At 48.2% G+C, this 11,297-nt stretch overlaps 1 protein-coding gene across 1 annotated transcript; it reads left to right on the top strand.

Annotated features, from left to right (window-relative positions):
• Window positions 1–7,321: 7,321 nt before the first annotated feature.
• LOC119231591 (keratin, type I cuticular Ha4) lies at window positions 7,322–10,940 on the top strand. Its single transcript, XM_037493294.2, has 7 exons — window positions 7,322–7,819; window positions 7,907–7,989; window positions 8,604–8,760; window positions 9,588–9,749; window positions 9,840–9,965; window positions 10,166–10,386; window positions 10,835–10,940. The coding sequence occupies exons 1-7, from the start codon at window positions 7,472–7,474 to the stop codon at window positions 10,938–10,940; spliced, it is 1,203 nt and encodes a 400-aa protein (XP_037349191.1). The 5' UTR covers window positions 7,322–7,471.
• Window positions 10,941–11,297: the final 357 nt, after the last annotated feature.

The raw sequence follows: 11,297 nt of genomic DNA, 5'->3' as shown, positions 1-11,297 counted from the left end.
GCTGTTCTGAGGCACAGTCCCCTAGCGCTCGTGTTGTAAGAGAATCTGGAAGGCACGAGTGCTGGGGAGTGAACGGCATCAGCCTTCGGCAAGAAGGGCATCTTTCTTTCACTCTTTGAAGAGCCACAGGTGATAAGCATTGACTTGCAAGCCTCAGGGACCATTTCGATGTGGAGGGATCAGAGACCACTCAGGTTTCTGTCTTTTCCCACTAAACCTGCTTGTCCATCAAACCAGGCCTCCTGAGGCAGGTGTCGGACCCCACTTTGGTGAGACACAGTCTTGTTCATTGAAATAAACTAATGGATTGTGTGTGTGTGTTGATTAAGCAACTACTTATTCTTTCTACCATAACTTCTCCCCTTGATCCTCATTTTCAAAGTTCAAGTTCAGGAAAAAATCAGATTTAAACAACTTGCACTTGGCTTGTGAGAAGCCTCTGACCTGGAATTCCTTCTCTGCTGTGATTTACCTCCTGTCTGTGATTTTCTCCGAGTCCAAGGCCAAGCTTGGCTAATTTTGCTTTTCCTTCATCCCACATCCCACTTACATATATGATTTCACAATACAAAGATAATACTAGTAGCTGTGGTAGGTAGAATAATTCCCCTCCCACCCCGAGCCTGTGGAAAGGTGTTTATGTTCTAATCCCAAGAACCTGGGATTATACCAGGTTATCACAAAGGGAAATTAAGGAAGCAGACGGAAATTAAAGTTGCTCGTCAGCTGACCTAAAATGCGGGAGATTATCCTGGATTATCTGGTGTCCCCAGTGTTCTTCAAAGCGGAAGAGGGAGGCAGAAGAGAGTGAGAGGGAAATATGACTGTGGACGCCAATGAGAGTGATGTGATATGAGAAGGACTTGACTTGGTATTGTAAGAGTTGAAGATGGAGGAAGGGGGCCACGAGCCAAGGAATGCAGGCAAGTTCTAGAGTTGGAAAGATAAGGAAATGGATTCTCCCCAGGAGCTTTGGGAAAAAACCCCACATTTCTGCCAATACCTTGGATTTTTTTTTATTGTGGCTCTCTCCATCCATCCATCATAAAACTAACAATTTAACCATTAATGTACAACTCAGGGCCTTTAAGTCTGTCCACACTGTAGTGCAACCATTCCCACTATCTCTCTTCAGAACTTTTTCAACAACCCAAACTCTGAACCTTCTCAATCCCTCTGCCCCAACTCCCTGGTAGCTTTGCTTTTACTTTATCTAGGAATGAATTCTAGGTTCCTCATATAAGTGAAATCATACAATATTTGCCCTTTTGTGTGGGGAGATTATCCTGGATTGTCTGATGGCCCCAATGTTCTTAAAAGTGGAAGAGGGAGGCATGCTATTGCAAATGTCAGAATTTCATTCCTTTCTAAAATTTTTAAAAAAGATTTATTTATGCATGCAAGAACTGGGGTACAGGCCAGAGGTGTGGGGGTGAGAGGATTTACCAGAGACAGAGTGGGGAGCAGAACAGGCAGACTGACTGAAATACACTGCTGAGGGGAGCAGCGGGCGAGGCAGGAGAGGTCTGCTGTGCCATGTGGGTAGCTCCCTGGCCGGGGATCGAATTCGTGCTGCAGTGGCTGCCGATAGCTTCACAGGTTTCATCTTAACCCCTTGCGCCACTAGGGAGGCCCAGAATTTCATTCCTTTTAAAGACTGAATAAAATTCCTCTGTGTGTGTCTATGACATTTTTGCTTGACCATTCATCCATTGATATTGGGTTGTTCATACATTTTGGCTCTTGTGATGAATGCTGCTGTGAATATTATACACATAAATCAGTTCAAATTCTTGTTTTCATTCTTCTGTGTGTGTACCCAAAAATGGAACTGCTAGATCATATCGTAATTCCATATTTAATCTTCTGAGGAGCTACCATACTGTCTTCCACCATGCTTGTGCTATTTAAAATTCCCACTAGCAATGTGCAAGGGTTATAATATCTCTACCTCATCTTCAACACTTAATTTTTTTTTGGATTGTTCATTGTTAGTGTATAAAAATGCAGCTTGAAACTTTGATTTGAAACCACTGAGTGTAAAATCATGATTCTGAACTTATATCAGACTTCTGACCTCTAAGACTTTCTGATAATCAATTTTAGGCTATTAAATTTGTGGTAATTTGTGACAGCAACAACAGGAAACTAATACAGCTCACATCTCTTGAACATCAACTGTAGGTTAGGCAAATACTAGGAGCTTATCTTAATCTTGCTAACAATGCTGTAAATTAAACCCATTTTACAGGTGAGGAAGCTCATCCCTGGAAAGTGCTCAAAATCACAATTGGTTATTGGCAGTTTCATGATTTGAAACGTGTTCCATCCATAGCTGTACATAAGATACTGCTATAAAGTATGGGGCATGATTTTAAAAATCAGAGCAGTGTTAGCTCCATTTTACCTTTGGGGGAACTGAGGCTCAGTTCTTGTCTTGTCCAAGGATACAGAGCTGATGAGAGGCTAGTCGAGTCAATGACATTCTTTAAATTTGTCCCCTAACAGGGGCCTCCCCGGTGGCACAGTGGTTGTGTGCTGGGTTGTGAAGCTGCTTGCAGCCTCTGCAGCGCCGGATCGATCCCCGGCCACCAGGCGAGGGTCCCACATGGCGCGCAGACCCACTTTGTCAGTCTGCCTGCTCTGCTCTCCCCTCTGGCTCTGGTGAATTCTCTCACCCTCCCGTGCTTCAGACTGTACCCAGTGCTTGTATAAATAAATAAATCTTAAAAAAAAAAAAAGTTGTCCCTTAACACGAATTCTAATTTTTGACAAATCTTTTTACATATTGGCTTCTGAGTCAATTATGAGCCACAACCATATGGAGGTTTTCTTTTTTAAAATTATCTAACTTAATTGTTTACCTTATTTACAAGGCTTCTCTTTGAGTGGTTCCCAAAGAATTCTGTCACGTTTCTTAAAAACAAAAATCTCACCTTGTATAGCTACATCTTAATTTGGTAAATAAATGCTGTTCACATCACTTTACATACTTCCCCGTGGCTTTTGAATTGTTTCCAAATGCTCTGTCATCGTCATCAAACACACACCAGGACTGTGGTTCTCAATCTTGGTTATGCTTTGGAATCACCCAAAGGGGAACTTAAAAATGCTGAGGCCTGAGTTCGCCCTCAGAAAGTCTGATTTCACTGGTCTGGGAGGCAACCTGGGTACTGCTGGGGAATAGGGGGCTCGTGGGGGGAAGTGAGGACAGTGGGGGCAGTGGTTTAGGCTCGACAAGTGCTTCTAACAAGTCGGAGTCTGGGTTCTAGTTCTGACCATCCTCTCATCAGCTCTGTGTCCTTGGACAAGACGCACAGCTTTTCTGAGCCTCAGTTCCCCCGATGGTAAAGGGAACAATCTCTTCTGTACCGGCTTTATATACTGACCGGGAGGATCGTGCAAGAGTGTGTTTGCAGAAATACTTTGTATACTACGTGTTTTTATTAGGGTTATCAACCATTTTGGCTGTCACTGAACTCACAAATAGCTAAGCTTCTTAAGGGTGGATAAGTCAGGTCATTTTTCTGTTTTATTGGTCTTATTCCCAACCATAGAATTTAATACTGCTCTGTTGTCTCTCCTACCACTGCTTCTTCTTTAAGTCCCCCACCTAGCTCTGCCCTGGGAGTACATGCTCTGCTTAGCATTATTGGATACTCCTTGGCCCCGGGCTCATCTTCTGATCCCTTCTCAGTTGGCTTGTCCAGTGCTCTTGGGGGACCTGCTTGTTGGCTCCTGGGCTGTCCTGGTCTGAACACTTAGCCCACTGGGGTGTCATTCTCAGATATTTTGACCTTTCCCCAGGCTTATGTCCCAAATATTTTTGCCAAGTGTTTCCTTTTTTGTTTCCCCAGAAATTTTATATTTGCTATTTTTCTGCTTTTATATCTGGGGTCAGTGCCATTGCTTGTGATCTCCAGGGCCAGAGGCTGCTGCCAGCATCTACAGAGAGAGCCGGGCTGGGAGTGTTTAGCATTTTCCTCTATAAAAGCCTATCCTTTTACTTCCAGAAGTCATGTGTCATCACAAGCTTGTGGGGTTTGTCACTTTTTAACCCTCAGTTACTCAGGAGCAAAGCTATACTCAGGAAGCCTGGGTGTGGCTCCCTGCTGGTGCACAGAGCTGGCGCCTGAGTCGGGACCCCGCCCCTGTACTTTCTCCCAGCGTCTGTTTGGTGAACCCTGGCCTGGCCAGGGTCTCGTCTAACTCACAGTAAGGTGGGATGTGCCTGGCAGACTTCAGCCTTCTTACCTGAGTGATTTTGGACACATTAAATTTATTCCCAAAGTCTCAGATCCTTTATCTCTGACACCCAAGGTTTGGGGAGAGGATGAAACACTATGTGGGAAGAGTCCTCGCAGCCTCCCTGACTAGCAGGTGATCAGCTGATATTCATTTCCTTCCTACCTCACTGTCTGGGCCTCACTTTCCTCCTTCATCAATTCTGGTCCTTCTAGCTTTAGAATTCTTTGATTTAGCAAACAACTTACCTCTGAGATGAACTTTTATTGGACTAAAAGCTCAGGGCTAGGCAGGCGGGCTTTCTCTCAGAATCTAAATCACCTTAGGTCATGCAAAAACAAGGCAATATAATGTCTGATTTGGATATATCAATCAACTATACAAAAGGACAGCCAGTTCCCTGTGGCTAAAATTGAACGGTGTAACTCAGTCTTCATTCAAGAGGGTACCATAGAGAGTACTGCTTGAGCAGAGAGGCCTTTGAAGGACTGATGTTGTATTTGGGGGGTGGGGACAAGGTCCCAGTTCAAAAACTATAGTTTAAAACCTATCAAAAGAAGGCAATGCAGGCCTCCCTGGTGGTGCAGGTGGTTGAGCGCCGCACGGTGAAGCTGTCTGCAGCCTCTGCAGCGTGGGCTCTATCCTGGCTGGCTGGAGAGAAACCACTGTTGCTCCCCTCAGCAGTGTATTTTGTCAGTCTGCCTGTTCTGTTCCCCACTCTGTCTCTGGTGAATCCTCTCACCCTCCCACACATCTGGCCTGTACCCTGGTTCTTGTATAAACAAACAAATAAATAAATAAATAAATCTTTAAAAAATAAAAGCAAAATTCAAACAAAACAAAACAAAACAAGAAGGCAATGCAATGGGCAGAAATGAATCTAAGATTTCCTTCCCCTCACAAAATCACTGAACTTTCTGTGCCAAACAAATTCGCATTGTGTTCAGGTCTTAAACTGACAACTCAAGTTGTCAAAATCCCAGCTCTGACTGGATGTGTCTTGGGAAAATTCTAAGCCTTTCCCAGTTTGTTTCTTTAATTTTAAAATGGAATAATTTTATAGGCCTATGTTATAGGGTGGTTGAAAGGATCAAATGAGATAAGTACCATAGCGCTTAACACTTTGTTTGGCACAAAATAAGTACTTACGAAATGACACCATCATCATCGTCATCACCATAACCATCAACACTGCCGTCATCACTATTATGAATGCTTGCACAGAGGGCCAAGCCTGGCGGAGCCCCAGCGGGTAGGCAGAGCCCAGCATCTGAAGGGAGCTTTGGTGCTGATACACCCAACCCAAAAGATCAGAGAAGGGACAATGGGTCCTCTGCCATGTTCTTATTCTAAATTAATACTGGAAGTTACATTCTTGTTGACTATTTCTGGGCCCCTAACACTTGCAAGGTGCATGAAGTCTGGTCACCCTCGCTACTGGGTAGACCCGCTACTGGGTAGCAACGTTGGCTCAACAAAATGGAGTTTTCACAGAAATTCCCCCCAGAGCCCTCTGGGCTCACCATAGGATGGAGGAAGTTTACAGAAAAACACATCATTACCCCGCTCCCCATTCACAGTCACACACAAGATCTTATTCAGTGTTCCAAACAAACTATGAGATGGGCAGCACTTTTATGACTTCCAGTGAAGATGAAGAAAACAAGTGGCAATAAAGGGAACTCACGTCTCCGGGCTGCGGCCATCGGTAGTAAGGAGGTGGGCCCAGGCCACTGAGCTTCAGCGTGTATTTTCCTGCTCCTTTCACCCGGCCTTTGAAATCCAGACACATGCTTTCAATGACTTACATTGTGTTCTATACATAATTTGGGGGGAATTTCTTTCTGAACCCTGATTTCATACATAATTTGGGGGGATTTCTTTCTGAACCCTGATTTCATTTCTGTGCAGAATAAAGGACAGATAGAGTGACAGGGAGCAGAAGGCAAGATGGAGATGCTACTTAGTTAAGATTCATCTCTGGACTATAGGGTGACTCCTGAGAGCTTGGAAGAGTTCTGAGGTGTCTGGTCCCAGGGGTGGGGGCGGGGGAGATGTGCACCCACCAGAGATCGTGTCCACTTCTAGGAGCTGACAGAATCATTCTGCCTGGGGGGCATCGCAGGCTGGAAGAGTCACACCCCTAGTTGTGTTAGACATTCCCAGAGACTTTGAGATAAGGGCACCGTGGATGCAAAGTGACTCTGGATGCCTCATTGTGGTTTTCTTTGCTTCTGAGTCTGAAGCGTTATTGATGCTTCAGCATTCATCCCCGAGCTCGCTCAGTGGACTGCAACTAGTGGAATTTTCCTTCTAGAGATTTCTTCTCTTTCTCATCTTTAGGGAGATTGTTGCTTCAGTGCAGATTTGTAAACTTTTTTTCTGTAAAGGGCTAGAGAGCAAATATTTTAGACTTTGCAGGCCCTGTGGTCTCGGTTGCAACTACTTAGCCCTGCAACAGGTATAGACAAGACCCAAGTGAGTGGACAGGACTGTGTTCCACCAAAACTTTACAGAAAATGTCAGCAGGCTGAAGTTGACCTGTGGGTTATAGTCTCTAGTGACCTCTGCCTTAGTACCATCGGTCAGGCCGACTCCAACCTTTTCATGCATTGACAGATTCCCTAATCCCCTACTAATGTCTCACGGAGTAAGGCTCAGGACTCTTGTGGCTAATACAAGGCGAACTCAACACTGATGGAAAGTGCCTCATGATTTCCAATGCTAAAGGCTTCGCTCTGAAGCCTGTTTTTTCTTTCTTTTTCACTCACCTCCTTATGCAGAGTCGGAAGAAGACTTCAGGTCCAGGGAGTCTAATGGCAGAACCTCACGGGTGAGGAGTCCCTGATTTCCAAACAACTCCACCCCAGTTCCTGGCTCTCCTTTCCTCTGAGTAATGGGGAGACCATTTGGGGCTGGCATGATTCTGCTTTCTTTGAAGCCATCTGATGAAACTGATTTCACCAACTACTAGCTCTCAGGAGGAATGTGGTGTGTCACAAGCTGAATGGGCTAATTTTATGGGATGAGGGGGACTCTTTGGAGGAATCTACCTAACATATTTTGTAGAAAAATTATCTGAAGCACGAGGAAAGGGAAGTTGGCTATCTGCCAGGCCCCCACCTACCATTAGGGTATAAAAGGACCATGGAAGAAAGAGAGACTCAAACCTCACCCGCATCTACCTCTCTCAGCTTAACTGCCCTTCTAGTCCCATCCCAGCACCATGTCTTACTCCTGCTGCCGCTCCAGCTTGAGCTGCCACTCCAGCTGTGCCTCCCGGCCTTGCGTGCCCCCCAGCTGCCATGGCTGCACCCTGCCCGGGGCCTGCAACATTCCCGCCAATGTGGGCAGCTGCAGCTGGCTCTGCGAGGGCTCCTTCAACGGCAACGAGAAGGAGACCATGCAGTTCCTGAACGACCGCCTGGCCAGCTACCTGGAGAAGGTGCGCCAGCTGGAGCGGGATAACGCCGAGCTGGAGGGCCGCATCCAGGAGTACTGCCAGCAGCAGGTGCCCTACGTGTGCCCCAACTACCAGTCCTACTTCCGCACCATCGAGGAGCTGCAGCAGAAGGTGAGGGCGCGGGCCAGGTGAGGTCACAGAAGTTGCTGGCTTGGTTCGCAAGTTCAAGTGGTCCTCACAGTAGAGTCTTGTTTTCAGATCCTGTGTGCCAAGTCTGAGAACAGCAGGCTGGTGGTGCAGATCGACAATGCCAAGCTGGCCTCTGATGACTTCAGGACCAAGTATGTTGAGATATTTGGGTCAGGTGACCTCCGAGGCCCCTCTGGTTCTATCACGGCCTTTTGGAAGAGAGAGAAAGTTACCTCCCACTTTTCATATGTCCTGTGCAGGCTGGCTATGTCCAATCAGGTTTAAACAGAGGTTTACACTCTTGCAGTTTTGTGCTTTCTGAAAGGCCTTAAGCCTCCAAACTCAAGAGATTTAGTCTGCCTCCAGCCGTCAAGCCAACTCCAACCTCCCGTGCACTGACAGATTCCCTAGTCCCCAGCTAATGTCTCACTGAATAAGCCTCAGGCCCTTGCCCCAAATACAGGGTGAACACAATGCTGAAGAGGCAAGCAGAGCGGGGAGAAGACTCTTGGGCGATAGACTGATTTGGGGGTAGATTAACCAACACAACTGAGAGGAGACAAAAGACTCCAACTCCTGATTTCCCCGGGTCCCTTCTGGTTCTGGGGCGCACCAGGGTTCTCTCCGGCCTGCCCATGCAGAGCTTCGGGAAACCATGAAGAGAAGCTAAAAGCACGTAGTCCAGAGAGCCCGGCCGACCATATCCACATGCGGGATGGGGCACGGGATGGGGCGCGGGATGGATCTGACTCTCCCTTCCTCTCAGGTACCAGACAGAGCACTCCCTGCGCCAGCTGGTGGAGTCAGACATCAACAGCCTGCGCAGGATCCTGGATGAGCTGACCCTGTGCAAGTCTGACCTGGAGGCCCAGGTGGAGTCCCTGAGGGAGGAGCTGCTGTGTCTCAAGAAGAACCACGAGGAGGTGAGTGAAAAAGAAAGAAAAAACAGGCTTCAGAGCGAAGCCTTTAGCGTTGGGAATCACAAGGCACTTTCCATCAGGCTCCCTGGCTTGGGACCCTGCTTTGGAGAACTTAAGTGAGCCCAGAGCTCTGTCCGATGCTCTAGTTGCATCTGGAAGCGAGGTGGGCCGCTAATTGTCAAGCTGCTGGGTGAGGATTGAGCAGGTTTTAGAGACACTGAGGAGGGCAGAGGGATGTCTATTTACCGAGCCCTGCTCTCTGCTAGTCACTTTAAGTTCCTGGATTTGGTGATAGGGATGGAGGGGGAAAGAGATGACAGTCTGCATGCAAAGACAGCTACACCACAATAGGGACAGGGCAATAAATCCCAGGTGACATGCAGGACAGCATGCTCGGGGAACAATCCAGAAGGAGAGAGGGAACGACACAGGGGCATGTCATGGGAAGGAGGAGGGTATTAACACTTGCATGTACCAATCTGAGGGTGGAGGCTAAGCAGAGCCTCAGCAGGGCAGCGAGGGTGCATAGGACTACTGCCTCCCTACTGGCATGGCGGGGCAGACATAACCTACAGGGATGATGTGAAATGAGGTGCAACCTGCAGGTGCAAGGAACTGGGGCCCTTATTGGAAAAACAAATTTGTTTCAGTTTTGTGGGAAAGAATTTGGTGTGATCCCTATGGGGCTATTCCCCACAACGTCTGGGTCTGCCCTGGGAATGATCAGATACTCCTTTGCGGCATTACGGGCAGGGTTGTGATCTTTTCCCTACAGCAGGAAGATAGCACATCCATTTCTGTGGGTTCATTTCTTCTTCTTCCTCCTGCAGGAGGTCAACACCCTGCGTTCTCAGATTGGAGACCGCCTCAATGTGGAGGTGGACTCCGCGCCCACCGTGGACCTGAACAGCGTGCTCAACGAGACCAGGAGCCAGTACGAAGCCCTGGTGGAGAACAACCGCAGGGATGTGGAGGAGTGGTTCAACACCCAGGTGGGCCTCTCAGCCCTGGACATGTGGGAACCCAACCCTGGGGGCCCTGCAGGTGGGGTCTGACCCCAGAAATCCCCTTTGCTGTTGCAGACCGAGGAGCTGAACAAGCAGGTGGTGTCGAGCTCCGAGCAGCTGCAGACGTGCCAGGCGGAGATCATCGAGCTGAGACGCACGGTCAACGCCCTGGAGATCGAGCTGCAGGCCCAGCACAACCTGGTGGGTGTTAGCAGTCCCTGCCAGGAAGTGGGAAGTCAGGCTATGGGTGTCAGTGGGATGCCTTTCAGGCCACCCTATCCTTCCTAACTCTAGCAGCTTGTGGTGTCTTTGAAAGCCTTTGGGAGAAGCCCCTTCAGGAGCAGATGTGACATTGCTGTGAACAGCAGATAAAGTGGCTGTTCTTTATTTTTCCCACACAGAGGAACTCCCTGGAGAACACTCTGACTGAGACCGAGAGCCGCTACAGCTCCCAGCTGTCCCAGATGCAGTGCATGATCACCAACGTGGAGTCCCAGCTGTCTGAGATCAGGAGTGACCTGGAGCGGCAGAACCAGGAGTACCAGGTGCTGCTGGATGTGCGTGCCCGGCTGGAGAGTGAGATCAACACCTACCGGAGCCTGCTGGAGAGCGAGGATTGCAAGTGAGTAGGACGCCAAGGTCTCTGGGTGAGCGTGGTGGGACCACCAGGCACCAGGCACCAGGAACATACAAGTTGGCCCTATTTTCCATCACCGGTCAGCACACATCGCCGCAGATTCTGCTCTGACAGTTATGCCAATGTGGAAAGCACAGGAAGGGCACAGCCCCTGCCTCAGAGTGACAGTGCGGAAGGGTGGTGGGCGATAGTGACTCAGCAGTTGCTATTGGGTGAGGCAGATAGTGCCAGGTTCCAAGAGAGCTGAGCAGCATGAGGTAACATTTTCAAGAGCAGTTTTCTGTCTGTCCATCTGGGCCAGGGGAGGGCTTGGGGAACAATCCAAGGTGACTGCAGCTAAACCAACTGAGAATTCACAGGTTGTGTGATCCAGCCCCTTAGGGCTTCTTCCCCTCCTCTCTCTGATCCATTCTAAACCCCTGTGTCCCTACAGCCTTCCCAGCAACCCCTGTGCCACCACCAATGCCAGCGGCATCTCCTGCGGACCCTGTGGCAGCTCCTGTGGGCCCTGTGTCAGCGCCCCACGGAGTTGCTGCTAAATAAAAACTTGCATCCTCTTTGAAGACGTTAATGAAGCCATTTAGATCATTCATAGAAGAGGTTCCCAGTCCTGCCTTTGCTGGAGTTCATTTATCATTTAGAAATCTTGTCATTCCACCATGATATTTCTAGATCTAGATGAGCCTTTCAGATCCAACAAGCAAAGGCATATACCAAGGACTTGGTATGTCTGGTGACTTCCTCCTGGTGAAGGCTGACTGTTTCTGAAGTTGGTCAGCTCCCAGTAATCTCAGCTCCAGCTGCTACTTCAGGGTGTTTCCTGATGGGATTGTGTTTCCTGCTTTCTTTGCCTCTTTGGTATTCTTTGGAATGCAAAGAGGCTACTTCATTAACTT

Source organism: Talpa occidentalis, unplaced genomic scaffold (assembly GCF_014898055.3).
Source record: "Talpa occidentalis isolate TD23 unplaced genomic scaffold, MPIMG_talOcc4v2.1 talOcc4.7, whole genome shotgun sequence".
Lineage (NCBI taxonomy): Eukaryota > Metazoa > Chordata > Mammalia > Eulipotyphla > Talpidae > Talpa > Talpa occidentalis.
This window is presented reverse-complemented; position numbering and strand designations above follow the sequence as displayed.